The sequence below is a fragment of the Pseudophryne corroboree genome, chromosome 6, assembly GCF_028390025.1.
Source record: "Pseudophryne corroboree isolate aPseCor3 chromosome 6, aPseCor3.hap2, whole genome shotgun sequence".
Taxonomy (NCBI): Eukaryota; Metazoa; Chordata; class Amphibia; order Anura; family Myobatrachidae; genus Pseudophryne; species Pseudophryne corroboree.
Window position 1 is genome coordinate 608,837,551 of NC_086449.1, and position 19,062 is coordinate 608,856,612.

General features: G+C 46.9%; 1 protein-coding gene across 3 annotated transcripts in view; it reads right to left on the reverse strand.

The window, feature by feature from the left end:
- CPEB4 (cytoplasmic polyadenylation element binding protein 4) overlaps positions 1-19,062 on the reverse strand; it is a 296,939-nt gene that overhangs the window by 74,665 nt on the left and 203,212 nt on the right. For 2 of the 3 annotated variants that reach the window (XM_063928058.1, XM_063928059.1), the window contains one exon: positions 3,820-3,993. The exons of the other annotated variant lie outside the window; for it this stretch is intronic. In XM_063928058.1, the coding sequence (XP_063784128.1) occupies positions 3,820-3,993 (174 nt within the window). The remainder of the gene's footprint in view (positions 1-3,819; positions 3,994-19,062) is intronic. 3 annotated transcript variants of the gene reach the window in all.

Consider the following 19,062-nt stretch of genomic DNA (forward strand, 5'->3'; position numbering starts at 1 on the left):
ACAACGCCACCAATATTGTGCGTGCATTACATCTGGGCAAATTCCAGCACGTCCCATGTTTTGCACATACATTGAATTTGGTGGAGCAGAAATATTTAAAAAACGACAGGGGCGTGCAAGAGATGCTGTCGGTGGCCCGAAGAATTGCGGGCCCCTTTCGGCATTCAGCCACCGCGTGCCGAAGACTGGAGCACCACCAAACATTCCTGAACCTGCCCTGCCATCATCTGAAGCAAGAGGTGGTAACGAGGTGGAATTCAACCCTCTATATGCTTCAGAGGATGGAGGAGAAGCAAAAGGCCATTCAAGCCTATACATCTGCCCACGATATAGGCAAAGGAGGGGGAATGCACCTGACTCAAGCGCAGTGGAGAATGATTTCAACGTGCAAGGTTCTGCAACCCTTTGAACTTGCCACACGTGAAGTCAGTTCAGACACTGCCAGCCTGAGTCAGGTCATTCCCCTCATCAGGCTTTTGCAGAAGAAGCTGGAGACATTGAAGGAGGAGCTAAAACAGAGCGATTCCGCTAGGCATGTGGGACTTGTGGATGGAGCCCTTAATTCGCTTAACCAGGATTCACGGGTGGTCAATCTGTTGAAATCAGAGCACTACATTTTGGCCACCGTGCTCGATCCTAGATTTAAAACCTACGTTGTATCTCTCTTTCCGGCAGACACAAGTCTGCAGAGGTTCAAAGACCTGCTGGTGAGAAAATTGTCAAGTCAAGCGGAACGTGACCCGTCAACATCTCCTCCTTCACATTCTCCCGCAACTGGGGGTGCGAGGAAAAGGCTAAGAATTCTGAGCCCACACGCTGGCGGTGATGCAGGGCAGTCTGGAGCGAGTGCTGACATCTGGTCCGGACTGAAGGACCTGCCAACGATTACTGACATGTCGTCTACTGTCACTGCATATGATTCTCTCACCATTGAAAGAATGGTGGAGGATTATATGAGTGACTGCATCCAAGTAGGCACGTCAGACAGTCCGTACGTATACTGGCAGGAAAAAGAGGCAATTTGGAGGCCCTTGCACAAACTGGCTTTATTCTACCTAAGTTGCCCTCCCTCCAGTGTGTACTCCGAAAGAGTGTTTAGTGCAGCCGCTCACCTCGTCAGCAATCGGCGTACGAGGTTACTTCCAGAAAATGTGGAGAAGATGATGTTCATCAAAATGAATTATAATCAATTCCTCCGTGGAGACATTCACCAGCAGCAATTGCCTCCAGAAAGTACACAGGGACCTGAGATGGTGGATTCCAGTGGGGACGAATTAATAATCTTTGAGGAGGGGGATGTACACAGTGAAAGGGGTGAGGAATCGGAGGATGATGATGAGGTGGACATCTTGCCTCTGTAGAGCCAGTTTGTGCAAGGAGAGATTGATTGCTTCTTTTTTTGGTGGGGGCCCAAACCAACCAGTCATTTCAGTCACAGTCGTGTGGCAGACCCTGTCGCTGAAATGATGGGTTCGTTAAAGTGTGCATGTCCTGTTTATACAACATAAGGGTGGGTGGGAGGGCCCAAGGACAACTCCATCTTCAACATCTTTTTTCTTTCATTTTTCTTTGCATCATGTACTGTTTGGGGACATTTTTTTTGAAGTGCCATCCTGCCTGACACTGCAGTGCCACTCCTAGATGGGCCAGGTGTTTGTGTTGGCCACTTGTGTCGCTTAGCTTAGCCATCCAGCGACCTCGGTGCAAATTTTAGGACTAAAAATAATATTGTGAGGTGTGAAATGTTCAGAATAGACTGGAAATGAGTGGAAATTATGGTTATTGAGGTTAATAAAAAAAATGACCCCCAAATTCTATGATTTAAGCTGTTTTTTGAAAAAAACACCCGAATCCAAAACACACCCGAATCCGACAAAAAAATTTCGGTGAGGTTTTGCCAAAACGCGTCCGAATCCAAAACACGGCCGCGGAACCGAATCCAAAACCAAAACGCAAAACCCGAAAAATGTCCGGTGCACATCACTAATTTTATGTTAATGTTTCCAAACACTCTGAAGGTGGCTTACTACTGTTACCTAGTAATTTTAAAATTGCAACTTGCAGCCATGATTTCTAGAAAGAAGCAACTGGGCTTTTTGAAAGGATACAGCCAGAATGACAATATGAATACCAAAAATATATTTGAACAAAAACAAAGACTTCACTTAAATAGCATATCTTCGCTTAACTACTTCTAACATTATAGTAATTTCCCATGCATAAGAAAAAGTCACTTCTATTTCTTTGAGTACTAATTGTAATACTACACGTTGTACTAGAACTGGCACACTGGTTAAACAAGGTGATGATCTTTATTCGTGGTGTAGGAGTCGGGTGTGATATAATAGCTCAACAATGTTATGGTCGACACCAAATGGTCGGCAGGTACATAAGGACGACATGACAATGAACGACATGTTTTTTGGCCAAATCTTGGATATTTCATGTATGTGACTACCATCAGTACAAACATCAATGCTCGCCACGCTTCAGGCAAGGTGGCTCTCTGTTCCGCTTGCCACAGGTTACTAATCCCAGTAGAGGTCCACGTGGATAGTACATCAAGCAAATGTTGTGATAACTTGTGGGGGAAAAAAAAACGTGTTGACCATTGTGTCGACCATTGTTGTCTCGACCTTGTTATCCTGTTAACCTTTCATCTGTCAACCTTCTGTACCCGTCGACCAATTCATTGTTGATCAATTATCCGGATACAGTGGTACCTACAAACTATGCAGAACTTTGCTACTGTCATCCAACATAAAATGTTAACATGTCTCTTCCAGAGAATCAGTCTACTCATTTTTAAATCAGATTTGTTTGTGCTGTAGTCGGACTATAGAAACTAGTAACATTCTTAAAAAGTGTTGTCTTAATATTATGTAGATTTGATAAGCAACAAGAAGGGAATAAAAAAAAAAAAAAAAAAAGAGTGAACGAATACTGAAATGAATGTGGATATGACTCTGAATACTGTGCCTCAAAAAGGCACCATAGAAGGGAATGAAAAGGTTGCTTAGAACATTACTCCAATAATTCAATAATTTGTTTTTTAACATCAGACTGTACTGGCATGTGATGAACTGCAGATGTCAGTGGCACATATAACCTAGTTTCCCATAAGCGTAAATGGTCATTATTCTAAATATACAGTAGATTGTTGACATTTATGTTTAAGCTTTACAACAAATTGTAAATGCTTTCCCAAACATAATTAACAATGTAATATGTATTTATACGTAATTATAATAATTTAGGCTATAAAATGGCCTGCACTGTTTATTCTGGAGACAATCTGAATGCAAGGGACTTCACTTGTGTAGTATTGCTCTCTAATACCCCTTTCAGACAAGCAGAAATATCCCGGGTTATTGCACGTGAATGCGCAGCAACCCAGAATTGTGCTTAGACTGAAAGGGGCCAGGAAATATAACCCTGGATGAGCAAACTAACATTTCAACCAGGGTAGGTATAAGGGATGAACCCAGAACCTACACGGGAATCTGTGCAGAGTACACGGGTCAATGCGCCCCCAGGACTTATTTACAGCATATGAAGAGCCGGCAAATGGAGATTATTTCATTTCCAAACCCCGGCACTGCACACGAGCAGTGACATCGCAAACCCGGCTTGCCGCCAGTCTGAAAGGGGTCTCAGCCGGGTCGCATCCGGGTTGGAGCCATCTACAAAATCCCAGGTACGCTTTGGCATTTTAAACTGAAAGTTGTATAAATATTACTTATACTTTGCTTATTGGTAAAAGACCACAGGTAATTCTTTTCACTGTGGAATGGTCTTCCTATTTATTTCTGACAGTACCTTCATCTATATCTGGGGGCAGACCACCCACAAACACTTTGCGGGAATATCGCTCCACTCTTTCACCATTCTGATGTGGAAAGCAGTGAGGAGACCCCAAACCGCTGTGCAGAGTTTGATCACTTCGACCATCATCCAAAAAACCATCTTCCATTGGAAAAAGAGAGGACTGACCTAAAAAAATAAATAAAAAAAGATAAAGTTAAAGATAATAGAATAGTTTAAGTAATTGCTCTAATAAGAACATCAGCATGCATGTAGCCAGAATGCTACGTATTTAAAGCTCAGAATGTAACTTGGGAAAAAAAAGTAACCCTAATTTTTATTTTGAATGCCACGTCAAGATAGACTCTGCATACCATCAAGTGTTCAGCAGTGAGCTTACCAGTCATTTTATGGGATTGAGGGATGAGAAACATTTGATTCTCTGGTGAAACTTAAATATAGAGAGAGAGGGAAGAGACTGGAATTTATAATGGGTGCCGGGTGTGCGGTGCACATAGGCCCCTGGGTCAAAGGGGGCTTCTCTAGCAGACCCTGCACCCAGAGTATACTTACTTGTGCTGGCAAGCGGATCCTTCCTTCTCCGCAGCGCCATCTACCCAGGAACAGAAATGCTTTGCCTGATTTATTATTTATTTTAATTTAATAGAAACCTAACAAGGAATGTTATCAAAGAAAAAAACTTGAAAAAATAGCTTATGGTGACTAAAGGGCCCTACACGCTGGCCGATTGGCTCGGGGCCGCGCAATGTCCATCGTTGGTGTCCACACATTGAAAGATATGAACGATATCTCGTTCATTAATGAATGAGATCGTTCATATCTTTCAGTGTAATCGTCCAGTGTGTAGGGCCCTTTAAGATGCTGAAGCTTCAGCAAATAAAAACATTAATTTTATATGCAAATTTTTAGCCCTGTTTTTTTATTATTGATTCATGTTAATACAACTCTTCATCAGTCCTACGTTAAATGTAAATACAGAACAACATTAAAAATAATGTAACCCTAATATATTATCTGTAGTGAAAAGTTGATATTGGGGGCCTTCTACTTCCCGAAAAATAGCCCCAATTGTCAGGACGACCAAACAATAATAATAATAATAATAATAATAATAATAAGACAGTGTAGATTTAGCTTAAACCCTAGGACGTCTGTGACTGGTCAACACTATGGTCAAATTTAACCTTCTGGTTACTATAACATCAGTTGATAATCTGCTTTTTGTATATGGGGGCACTTAAAAATGTTTTACTATATAACTCAAATAGAATATACAGGTTGAGTATCCCATATCCAAATATTCCGAAATACGGAATATTCCGAAATACGGACTTTTTTGAGTGAGATAGTGAAACCTTTGTTTTTTGATGGCTCCATGTACACAAACTTTGTTTAATACACAAAGCTATTAAAAATATTGTATCAAATGACCTTCAGGCTGTGTGTATAAGGTGTATATGAAACATAAATGAATTGTGTGAATGTATACACACTGTTTAATGCACAAAGTTATAAAAAATATTGGCTAAAATTACCTTCAGGCTGGGTGTATAAGGTGTATATGAAACATAAATGCATTCTGTGCTTAGACTTGGGTCCCATCGCCATGATACCTCATTATGGTATGCAATTATTCCAAAATACGGAAAAATCCGATATCCAAAATACCTCTGGTCCCAAGCATTTTGGATAAGGGATACTCAACCTGTATAGTTATAACAGTGCATTGGTAACAAAACATGTAAATTAATTCATTTTAACCAAATTATGAACTACGCTGCAACATAATTATAGACTGCGCTAAAGAAACTTAAAAATTTCACCACAATTGTATAAAAATCAACCCAAATAAATTTTATCTATTAAACACACAGATTTCCAGCATTATGCTATTACCAATTAAACTTGCACATTGTACATAAACAAGTAACTAATTAAAAGACAGACAACAGAAGAAAAAAAAAAAAAAAATAAGTCTTTCAATTACAATTATTAGACACAACTAACATATGTGACTCATCAGCCATTACATTAAAACAACTGACCGTGAACAACATTGATTATCTTGTTACAATGGCACCTGTCAAGGGGTGGAATATATTAGGCAGCAAGTGAACACTCAGGGGCAAATGTGTTATCCTGTTATGTGGGTTAATAGGCCCTACACACTTGGCGATGTTACTGAAAGATATGAACGATCTCGTTCATTAATGAACGAGATACCATTCATATCTTTCAGTGTGGAGGAACCAGCGATGGCCTATGTGCGACCCCGCGCTCGTTCATCGCTGGTGTCCTGTCGGCTGTGCATGCAGGCCAATATGGACGATCTCGTCCATATTTGCCTGCAATTGTATGGAGCTGTGTGACGGGGGGAGTAAAGAAACTTCACTCCCCCGTCACTGACCCCCCCCCCCCCCTCGCCGCCCGTCTGCCGTACCGGCGGTCGGGCAGCTCGGCGGCGTTTTGCCGTGTCTGTAGGGCCTTTAAGAAGTATTAACGCACGTTATGTGCGCTATACCGCTTTTCCCCCATGTCTATGGGGTCAATGCAATTAAACGCAATGTTAATAGCGCTGGGAAGGAGGTCCTGGAGTTATTCAAATGGCCGCACTATTAAGGCCAACTAGAGGTTACCTGCTCACAACCCTCCTGAGGTGCGAACAAAAATACAACTAAACTATTGCCATGATGCCGTTTCCTGTCTTTAGTGTGGCGCAAATGGTACTGCACTAAGCACTTAAGTCCGAGTATGCCGGTTCTCGCGATTTAACACCTAGCTTAGTGTGTGGGAACTGGCATCTCCCGACTAGCAACGTGGCTGGGTGCTATTCACATAGCGTTTAACTGAATTGACCCCTATATCAACGCTGTTATCTACAACAGGGGCATCAGAACATTTTTAAGTTGGGGGGGTGGGGGGACAAGATATAATCGGCACCCCTAAATTGCTGAATCGCCAAATTTCACCCTCTTATAGTTAATGCCTCATAGTTAATGAAATGTGATCGCAGACTGCACTTAGGGGTCTATTTACTAAGCCTTGGATGGAGACAAAGTGGACGGAGATTAAGTACCAGTCAATCAGCTCCTGTCATTTTTCAAACACAGCCTGTGGCATGGCAGTTAGGAGCCGATAGGCTGGTACTTTATCTCCATTGAATATCTCCATTCAAGGCTTAGTAAATAGACCCCACAGTCACAGTTCAGCGCATATGGTAACGATGAGCGTGGCTACATCCGTATATACTTATGGGATGGTAATGATATCCCGGCGGACAGGATGCTGGCTGTCAATATACTGATAGTGGCATCCCGACTGTCAGAATACCAACAGCGGGGTGAGCGCAAAGCGTCCCCTTGTGGGCTTGCTGTGCTCACCATGCTGTGGCTCCCTGTGCTCACCACAGGTTTTATTCACACTATGGGTGTCGTGGACACCCTCGAGTGGGAATAGCCTTGGTGAGCGCATTCCCAGGATCCCGACAGCCAGGATATTAACTACATCCCATCTCATAACCAACATTAGCCCTCACTAATCAATTACTTGAATTAACATATTAACCCCTTCATTACCTCCCTCACTACAATCAAAATAAGTATTTCAACTTCTTTAACTCAAAAAATAAGAATTTACTTACCGATAATTCTATTTCTCGTAGTCCGTAGTGGATGCTGGGAACTCCGTAAGGACCATGGGGAATAGCGGCTCCGCAGGAGACTGGGCACATCTAAAGAAAGCTTTAGGACTATCTGGTGTGCACTGGCTCCTCCCCCTATGACCCTCCTCCAAGCCTCAGTTAGGATACTGTGCCCGGACGAGCGTACACAATAAGGAAGGATTTTGAATCCCGGGTAAGACTCATACCAGCCACACCAATCACACCGTACAACTTGTGATATGAAACCCAGTTAACAGCATGATAACAGAGGAGCCTCTGAATAGATGGCTCACAACAAGAACCCGATTAGTTAACAATAACTATGTACAAGTATTGCAGACAATCCGCACTTGAGATGGGCGCCCAGCATCCACTACGGACTACGAGAAATAGAATTATCGGTAAGTAAATTCTTATTTTCTCTGACGTCCTAGTGGATGCTGGGAACTCCGTAAGGACCATGGGGATTATAATAAAGCTCCCAAACGGGCGGGAGAGTGCGGATGACTCTGCAGCACCGAATGAGAGAACTCCAGGTCCTCCTCAGCCAGGGCATCAATTCGTAGAATTTTGCAAACGTGTTTGCCCCTGACCAAGTAGCTGTTCGGCAAAGTTGTAAAGCCGAGACCCCTCGGGCAGCCGCCCAAGATGAGCCCACCGTCCTTGTGGAATGGGCTTTTATTGATTTAGGCTGCGGTAATCCTACCGCAGAATGCGCCAGCTGAATAGTGCTACAAAACCAGCGCGCAATAGGCTGCCTAGAAGCAGGAGCACCCAGCTTGTTGGGTGCCATCAGGATAAACAGCGAGTCAGTTTTCCTGACTCCAGCCGTCCTGGAAAAATAAAATTTACAGGGCTCTGACTACGTCCAGCAACTTGGAATCCTCCAAGTCCCCAGTAGCCGCAGGCACCACAATAGGTTGGTTCAAGTGAAAACCTGAGACCACCTTCGGGAGAAACTGAGGACGAGTCCTCAACTCTGCCCTATCCATACAGAAAATCAGATAAGGCCTTTTACATGACAAAGCCGCCAATTCTGACACACGCCTGGCCAAGGCCAAGGCCAACAGCATGACCACTTTCCACGCGAGAAACTTTAGCTCCATGGTTTTAAGTGGCTCAACCAATGCGACATTAGGAAATCCAACACCACGTTGAGATCCAAAAAGTGCCACAGGAGGCACAAAAGGAGGCTGAATAAATCTGAACTTCAGGCAGTGAAGCCAGTTTTTTCTGGAAGAAAATCGACAGAGCCGAAATCTGGACCTTGATGGACCCCAATTTGAGGCCCAAACGTCACCCCTGCTTGCAGGAAGTGCAGGAATCGACATAGTTGAAATTCCTCCGTCGGGGCCTTCATGGCCTCCCACCAAGCAACAAATTTTCGCCAAACGCGGCGATAATGTCTTGCGGTGACATCCTTCCTGGCTATGATCAGGGTAGGGATGACTTCCTTCGGAATACCCTTTTCCTTTAGGATCCGGTGTTCTACCGCCATGCCGTTAAACGCAGCCGCGGTAAGTCTTGGAACAGACAGGGTCCCTGCTGCAGCAGGTCTTGTCTGAGCGGCAGAGGCCAATGGTCCTCTGCCAGCATCTCTTGAAGTTCCGGGTACCAAGCTCTTCATAGCCAATCCGGAACCCCGAGTATGGTTTTCACTCCTCGCCTTCTTATTATTCTCAGTACCTTGGGTATGAGAGGTAGAGGAGGAGACACATAAACCGACTGGTACACCCACGGTGTCACTAGTGCGTCCCCAGCGATCGCCTGAGGGTCCCTTGACCTGGCGCAATATCTTTTCAACTTCTTGTTGAGGCGGGACGCCATCATGTCCACCCGTGGTCATTCCCAACGGTTTACCCGCATTTGGAAAACTTCTGGATGAAGTCCCCATTCTCCTGGGTGTAGGTCGCCCATCGGAGAATCCTTGTGGCTTCTGCCATCGCCTTCCTGCTTCTTGTTCCGCCCTGTCTGTGTACATGGGCGACCGCCGTGATGTCGTCTGATTGGATCAGTACCGGCTGGTTCTGAAGCAGGGGCCTTGCTTGTCTTAGGGCATTGTAAATGGCCCTTAGCTGCAGAATATTTATGTGAAGCGAAATCTCCTTGGAAATTCCTTCCCTGTGTGACTGCACCCCAGCCCCGAAGGCTGGCATCCGTGGTCACCAGGACCCAGTCCTGTATTCCGAATCTGCGGCCCACTAGTAGATGAGCCCTCTGCAGCCACCACAGCAGCGACACCTGTTTCTTGCTGACAGGGTTATCCGCTGTTGTATCTGTACATGGGACCCGGACCATTAGTCCCACAGGTCCCACTGGAACGTCCTTGCGTGGAGTCTCCGGAATGGAATTATGCTTCGTACGAAGCTACCATTTTTCCCAGGACTCGTGTGCATTGATGTACCGACACCTGTCCTGGTTTTAGGATGTCTCTGACTAGAGATGACACTCCTCGGCTTTTTCCACTGGAAGAAACACTCTTTTCTGGTCTGCGTTCAGAAACATTCCCAGGAACAGAAGACGTGTCGTCGGGACCAGCTGTGACTTTGGAATATTGAGAATCCAGTCGTGCTGTTGTAGCACTTCCCGAGAGAGTGCTACCCCCACTACCAACTGTTCTTTGGACCTCGCCTTTATCAGGAGATCGTCCAAGTACGGGATAATAAAAACTTCCTTCTTGTGAAGGAGTATCATCACTTCGGCCATTACCTAGGTAAAGACCTTCGGTGCCGTGGACAACTCCAACGGCCGCGTCTGGAACGGATAGTGACAGTCCTGTACCACATATCTGAGGTACTCCTGGTGAGGGGGGGGGGGGAATGGGGACATGCAGGTACGCATCCTTGATGTCCAGGGAGACCCTGTAATCCCCCTCGTCCAGGCTCGTAATAAGCGCCCTGAGCGATTCCATCTTGAACTTGAATCTTCTGATATAAAAGTTCAAGTATTTTAATTTCAAGATGGGTCTCACCGAACCGTTGTGGTACCACAACCACTGTGGAATAGTAATCCCTTCCTTGCTGAAGGAGGGGCACCTTGACAATCACTTGTTGTGATTATAGTGATGAATATCCACCAACACCGTCTCCCTGGCAGAGGGAGGTGCCGGTAAGGCAGATTTTAGGAAACGGCGGGGGGAAGAACGTCTCGAACACCAGCCTGTACCCCTGAGATACTACTTGAAGGACCCAGGGATCTATGTGAGAGAGCCCACTGTCCGCTGAAATATCTGAGACGGGCCCCCACCGTACCCGGGTCCGCCTGAGCAGCCCCAGCACCATGCTGTGGACCTACCGGACGCAGGGAGGACTTCTGCTCTTGGGAACTAGCTGTGTGTTGCAGCTTTTTTCCTCTACCTTTGTCTCTCGGCAGAAAGGATGAGCCTCTAGCCCACTTGTTTTTCTGGGGCCGAAAGGACTGTACTTGATGATACGGTGCTTTCTTTTGTTGTGGGGTAGCCTGTGGCAAAAAAATTAATTTCCCAGCAGTAGCTGTGGAAACGAGGTCTGAAAAACTATCCTCAAACAGTTTTACCCCCTTATAGGGCAACTTCCATGTGCCGATTCGAGTCGGCATCGCCTGACCATTGCCAAGTCCATAACCCCCGTCTGGCGGCAATGGACCTAGCGCTTATTTTTGATGCCAGCCGGCAAATATCCCTCTGTGCATCACGCATGTATAAGACCACGTCTTTTATATGCTCTATTTTCAGCAAAATATTGTCTCTATCCATAGTTATTTTCCGACAGGGAATCTGACCACGCAGCGGGAGCACTGCCCATCCATGCCGAAGCAACGGCTGGTCGCAATATAATGCCCTAGTGTGTAACCATATCTTATAGGGTAACCTCCTGCTTTCTATCAGCAGGTTCCTTCAGGGCGGCCGTACCCGAAGACGGTAGTGCCACCTTTTCTGATAAGCGTGTAAGCGCTGTATCTACCCTATGGGGTGTTTCCCCGCGTGACCTATCCTCTGGCGGGAAAGGGTACGCTGCCAATAACCGTTGTAGAAATTATCAATTTCTTACCGGGGGAAGACCACTCTTCCTCACACACCTCATTTAATTTCTCAGATGCAGGAAAAACTACTAATAGTTTTCTCTCACCAAATACAATACCCTTTTATGTGGTACCTGGGGTATAATCATAAATGTGTAATACATTTTTCATTGTCTCAATCCTGTAACGGGTGGACCTATTTGGAGGGTACACCAGTCTCATCGATGTCGACACTGGAGTCAGTATCCGTGTCAACATCTGTGTCTGTTATCTGAGGTAGCGGGCGATTTTAGAGCCCCCCATGACATTTGAGACGCTGGAACAGGCACAAGCTGAGTAGCCGGCTGTTCCGTGTCGTCGGCCTTTTATGTAAGGAGTTGACACTTTCACGTAATCCTTCCATAAGTTCAACCACACCGGTGTCGACCCCGCAGGGGGTGACAACATATTTACAGGCATTCGCTCCGCCTCCACCTCATTATCCTCCACATACCTGTCGACACAGCCGTACCGACACACAGCACACACACAGGGAATGCTCTGATAGAGGACAGGACCCCACAAAGCCCTTTGGGGAGACAGAGGGAGAGTATGCCAGCACACACCAGGGCGCTATATATCACAGGGATAGCACCTATAAAAAAGTGTTTTCCCTTATAGCTGCCTATATGTTGTATACTGCGCCTAAATTGTGCCCCCCCCCCTCTATTTTTAACCCTTTCTGTAGTGTATTAACTGCAGGGGAGAGCCAGGGAGCTTCCCTCCAACGGAGCTGTGAGGGAAAAATGGCGCCAGTGTGCTGAGGAGATAGGCTCCGCCCCTTTTTCGCGGACTTTTCTCCCGCATTTTTATGGAATCTGGCAGGGGTTAATATACATCCATATAGCCCTGGGGGTTATATGTGATGTATTTTTGCCAGCCAAGGTGTTTATATTGCTGCTCAGGGCGCCCCCCCCCCAGCGCCCTGCACCCTCAGTGACCGGAGTGTGTGGTGTGCATGAGGAGCAATGGCGCACAGCTGCAGTGCTGTGCGCTACCTTGGTGAAGACTGATGTCTTCTGCCGCCGATTTTCCGGACCTCTTCTTGCTTCTGGCTCTGTAAGGGGGCCGGCGGCGCGTCTCTGGGACCGGACTCCGAGGCTGGGCCTGTGTTCGGTCCCTCTGGAGCTAATGGTGTCCAGTAGCCTAAGAAGCCCAAGCTGGCTGCAAGCAGGCAGGTTTGCTTCTTCTCCCCTTAGTCCCTCGATGCAGTGAGCCTGTTGCCAGCAGGTCTCACTGAAAATAAAAAACCTAAAACTAACTTTTTCTAAGAAGCTCAGGAGAGCTCCTAGATTGCACCCTGCTCGGTCGGGCACAAAAATCTAACTGAGGCTTGGAGGAGGGTCATAGGGGGAGGAGCCAGTGCACACCAGATAGTCCTAAAGCTTTCTTTAGATGTGCCCAGTCTCCTGCGGAGCCGCTATTCCCCATGGTCCTTACGGAGTTCCCAGCATCCACTAGGACGTCAGAGAAAAAAGCAATAGCTCTTCATCTTAACCATTTCACCACCCCCATAATGACTACCCACCCATAATAATAATAATAATAATAATAATAATAATAATAATAATAATAATAATAATATCAAGATTTTAAACCTACCGGTAAATCTTTTTCTCGTAGTCCGTAGAGGATGCTGGGGACTCCGTAAGGACCATGGGGATAGACGGGCTCCGCAGGAGACATCGGCACTTTAAGAAAGACTTTGGATCTGGGTGTGCACTGACTCCTCCCTCTATGACCCTCCTCCAGACCTCAGTTAGAGAAACTGTGCCCAGAGGAGACGGACAGTACGAGGAAAGGATTTTTGTTAATCCAAGGGCAAGATTCATACCAGCCACACCAATCACACCGTATAACTTGTGATAAACTAACCCAGTTAACAGTATGAAAACAACATAGCATCAGTCCAAGACCGATGAAAACTATAACATAACCCTTATGTAAGCAAAACTATATACAAGTCTTGCAGAAGAAGTCCGCACTTGGGACGGGCGCCCAGCATCCTCTACGGACTAGGAGAAAGATTTACCGGTAGATTTAAAATCTTATTTTCTTTAACGTCCTAGAGGATGCTGGGACTCCGTAAGGACCATGGGGATTATACCAAAGCTCCCAAACGGGCGGGAGAGTGCGGATGACTCTGCAGCACCGATTGAGCAAACAGGAGGTCCTCCTCAGCCAGGGTATCAAACTTATAGAACTTTGCAAAGGTGTTTGACCCCGACCAAGTAACAGCTCGGCACAGCTGTAGTGCCGAGACCCCTCGGGCAGCCGCCCAAGACGAGCCCACCTTCCTAGTGGAATGGGCCTTAACCGATTTTGGTAACGGCAATCCTGCTGTAGAATGCGCCTGCTGAATCGTGTTACAGATCCAGCGAGCAATAGTCTGCTTTGAAGCAGGGCCGCCGACCTTGTTGGCTGCATACAGGACAAACAGTGCTTCTGTTTTTCTGATCCTAGCCTTTCTGGCCACGTAAATTTTCAAAGCCCTGACCACATCAAGGGACTCGGAATCCTCCAAGTCACGTGTAGCCACAGGCACGACAATAGGTTGGTTCATATGAAAGGATGAGACCACCTTAGGTAGGAATTGAGGACGGGTCCGCAATTCCGCTCTATCCATATGGAAAACCATATAGGGGCTTTTATGTGATAAAGCCGCTAATTCCGAAACTCGCCTAGCCGAAGCCACGGCTAACAACATGACCACCTTCCAAGTGAGATATTTCAACTCCACTGTTCTAAGTGGTTCAAACCAATGTGACTTAAGGAAACTTAACACCACTTTAAGGTCCCAAGGCGCCACCGGAGGTACAAAAGGAGGCTGAATATGCAGTACTCCCTTCACAAAAGTCTGTACTTCAGGTAGAGAGGCCAACTCCTTTTGAAAGAAAATGGATAAGGCTGAAATCTGAACTTTAATGGAGCCTAATTTTAGGCCCAAATTCACTCCAGTTAGTAGGAAGTGAAGAAAACGGCCTAGATGGAATTCTTCCGTAGGAGCATTCCTGGCCTCACACCAAGAAACATATTTTCGCCATATTCGGTGATAATGTTTAGATGTCACGTCCTTCCTAGCCTTTATTAGCGTAGGAATGACCTCATCCGGAATACCTTTTTCCGCTAGGATCCGGCGTTCAACCGCCATGCCGCCAAACGCAGCCGCGGCAAGTCTTGGAACAGACAGGGACCCTGTTGCAACAGGTCCTGTCTTAGAGGAAGAGGCCACGGATCTTCTGTGAGCATTTCCTGCAGATCCGGATACCAGGTCCTTCGTGGCCAATCCGGATCAATGAGTATTGTTCTCACTCCTCTTTTTCTTATTATTCTCAACACCTTAGGTATGAGAGGAAGAGGAGGAAATACATAGACCGACTGGAACACCCACGGTGTCACTAGGGCGTCCACAGCTACCGCCTGAGGATCTCTTGACCTGGCGCAATACCATTGTAGCTTTTTGATGAGACGGGATGCCGTCATGTCTATTTGGGGCAGTCCCCACCGACTTGCAATCTGTGCGAAGACTTCCTGATGAAGTCCCCACTCTCCCGGATGCAGGTCGTGTCTGCTGAGGAAGTCTGCTTCCCAGTTGTCCACTCCCGGAATGAACACTGCTGACAGTGCGCTTACATGATTCTCGGCCCAGCGAAAAATTCTGGTGGCTTCCGCAATCGCCACTCTGCTCCTTGTGCCGCCCTGGCGGTTTACATGAGCTACTGCGGTGACGTTGTCTGACTGGATCAGAACTGGCCGGTCGCGAAGTAAGGTCTCCGCTTGACGTAGGGCGTTGTATATGGCCCTTAGTTCCAGGATGTTGATGTGAAGACAAGTCTCTTGACTTGACCAAAGGCCTTGGAAATTTCTTCCCTGTGTGACTGCTCCCCAACCTCGGAGGCTCGCGTCCGTGGTCACCAGGATCCAATCCTGAATGCCGAACCTGCGGCCCTCTAGAAGGTGAGCACTCTGCAGCCACCACAGGAGAAATACCCTGGCCCTGGGGGACAGGGTGATCCGCTGATGCATTTGCAGATGTGAACTGGACCATTTGTCCAATAGGTCCCATTGGAAAGTCCTTGCATGGAACCTGCCGAAGGGAATGGCTTCGTACGTCGCCACCATTTTTCCCAGGACTTGAGTGCAATGATGCACTGACACTTGTTTTGGCTTCAACAGGTTCTTGACTAGAGTCATGAGTTCCTGCGCTTTTTCTATCGGAAGAAAAACCCTTTTCTGGTCTGTGTCCAGAATCATGCCCAAGAAGGGCAGACAAGTCGTAGGATTCAGCTGCGACTTTGGAATATTGAGAATCCAGCCGTGTCGCTGTAACACCTTCAGTGAAAGTGATACGCTGTTCAGCAACTTCTCCCGTGATCTCGCTTTTATGAGGAGATCGTCCAAGTACGGGATAATTGTGACACCCTGCTTGCGCAGGAGCACCATCATTTCCGCCATTACCTTGGTGAAAATTCTCGGGGCCGTGGAAAGCCCAAACGGCAACGTCTGAAATTGGTAATGACAATCCTGTACCGCAAATCTCAGGTACGCCTGATGAGGAGGATATATGGGAACATGCAGGTATGCATCCTTTATGTCCAGAGATACCATAAAATCCCCCCCTTCCAGGCTGGCGATGACCGCTCTGAGCGATTCCATTTTGAATTTGAACCGTTTTAAGTAAAGGTTCAGGGATTTTAAATTCAAAATGAGTCTGACCGAACCGTCCGGTTTCAGGACCACAAACAGAGTTCAGTAGTACCCCTTCCCTCTTTGAAGTAGGGGAACCTCGACCACCACTTGTTGAAGACACAATCTGTGAATCGCATGTAACACTATCTCCCTTTCCAGGGGAGAAGTCGGTAGCGCCGATTTGAAAAACCGGCGAGGAGGCACCTCTTCGAATTCCAGCTTGTATCCCTGGGAAACAATTTCTATTGCCCAGGGATCCACCTGTGAGTGAACCCAGATGTGGCTGAAAAGTCGAAGACGTGCCTCCACTGGAGCGGTCTCCCTCAGGGGAGCCCCAGCGTCATGCAGTGGATTTTGGAGAGGCCGGGGAGGACTTATGTTCCTGGGAACTAGCTGTGTTGTGCAGCTTTTTCCCTCTGCCCTCACCTCTGGCAAGAAAGGACGATCCACGTACTCTTTTGCTTTTATTTGAACGAAAGGACTGCATTTGATAATGAGGCGCTTTCTTAGATTGTGAGGGAATATAAGGCAAAAAATTCGATTTACCTGCAGTAGCTGTGGAGACGAGGTCCGAGAGGCCCTCTCCAAACAATTCCTCACCCTTTTAAGGCAAAAACTCCATATGCCTCTTTGAGTCGGCATCACCTGTCCACTGTCGGGTCCATAAGACTCGCCTAGCAGAAATAGACATAGCGTTTATTCTGGAACCCAGTAAACTAATGTCTCTTTGAGCATCCCTCATATATAAGACAGCATCTTTTATATGCCCTAGGGTCATTAAAATGGTATCCTTATCAAGGGTCTCAATATCCGCTGATAAAGAATCTGTCCATGCTGCTACAGCACTACAAACCCAGGCCGACGCAATTGCCGGTCTGAGTAACGTACCAGAATGTGTGTAAATGGACTTGAGGGTAGCCGTATCTTGGGATGGGAGCGCTATCTTTTTTGATAAGCGTGTCAAAGCCTTGTCTACCCTAGGTGAGGATTCCCACCGTATTCTGTCCTTTGGCGGGAACGGATACGCTATTAAGAATCCTTTTGGGAATCTGCAGTTTTTTGTCTGGAGTTTCCCACGCTTTTTCTCATAATTCGTTCAGCTCATGTGAGGAGGGAAAGGTGACTTCAGGTTTCTTTCCCTTATACATGTGTACCCTCGTGTCAGGGACAGGGGCTTCCTCTGTGATATGCAAAACATCTTTTATTGCAATAATCATATATCGAATACATTTAGCCACTTTTGGCTGTAATTTTGCATCATCGTAGTCGACACTGGAGTCTGAATCAATGTCGGTATCTGTGTCTACTATTTGGGATAGTGGGCGCTTCTGAGACCCCGAAGGTCCCGGCGACATTGGGACAGACATGGGTTGACTCCCTGACTGTACCCTAGCTTCAGCTTTGTCTAATCTTTTGTGCAATAAATTAACATTAGCACTTAAAACATTCCACATATCCATCCAGTCAGGTGTCGGCGCTGCCGACGGAGACCTTACATTCATACACTCCCCCTCCTCCTTAGGTGAGCCTTCAACCTCAGACATGTCGACACACACGTACCGACACACCACACACACACAGGGAAGCTCTTTTCTGAAGACAGGTTCCCCACCAGGCCCATTGGAGAGACAGAGAGAGAGAGTATGCCAGCACACACCCCAGTGCTATATGACCCAGGAAAAAAAAACACAGAACGTTTACCCAGTAGCGCTTTTCAAGTATGTATATGCGCCAATTATGTGCCCCCCCTCTACTTTAAAACCCTCTTTCACCGTGGTATCAAGCAGGGGAGAGTCCGGGGAGCTTCCTCTCAGCGGAGCTGTGGAGAAAAATGGCGCTGGTGAGTGCTGAGGGAGAAGCCCCGCCCCCTCAGCGGCGGGCTCCTGTCCCGCTCAAATTCTTAAAAACCTGGCGGGGGCTCTTTATATACATGTACAGTGACCAGCTGTACATGTATATATGTACATTTGCCACAGGAGAGGTTTATATTGCTGCCCAGGGCGCCCCCCCTGCGCCCTGCACCCTTACAGTGACCAATGTGAGTAAGGTGAATGGGAGCAATGGCGCACAGCTTCACTGCTGTGCGTTACCTCTATGAAGATCAAGCTGTCTTCTGCCGCCTCTGAAGTCTTTTCCTCTCATACTCACCCGGCTTCTACCTTCCGGCTCTGCGAGGAGGACGGCGGTGCGGCTCTGGGACGGACGGCGAGGGTGAGACCTGCGTACCGATCCCTCTGGAGCTAATGGTGTCCAGTAGCCTAAGAAACAGAGCCCTGAAACTCAGAGAAGTGGGTCTGTTTCTCTCTCCTCAGTCCCTCGATGCAGGGAGTCTGTTGCCAGCAGGCTCCCTGAACATAAAAAACCTAACTTAATAATACTTTCTTTACAGGAAACTCAGGAGAGCTCCCAGAAATGCACCCTGTCTCCACTGGGCACAGTATCAAACGGAGGTCTGGAGGAGGGGCATAGAGGGAGGAGCCAGTGCACACCCAGATCCAAAGTCTTTCTGAAAGTGCCCATGTCTCCTGCGGAGCCCGTCTATCCCCATGGTCCTTACGGAGTCCCAGCATCCTCTAGGACGTTAGAGAAAACCCCCTTATATTTAGTAACCTTATATTTATTATTATTTATATTATATATCCTTTAACCCCCCTCCCTTTCAACATACCTGTGGTGTTGCTATGGTGCTCCTGTTGCAGCCAATGACAGCTATATAAGATATCCTATGCTGCAGAACAGTGGTGCCTGCCTTCAGGGCCTTGTGAGGACTGAGGAGGAGTCAATTTGGTTCCCTAGGCAAAATTTTGCCAGGTGCCCCCCAGCAGATAATGCTATGCACAAAGCTTAGT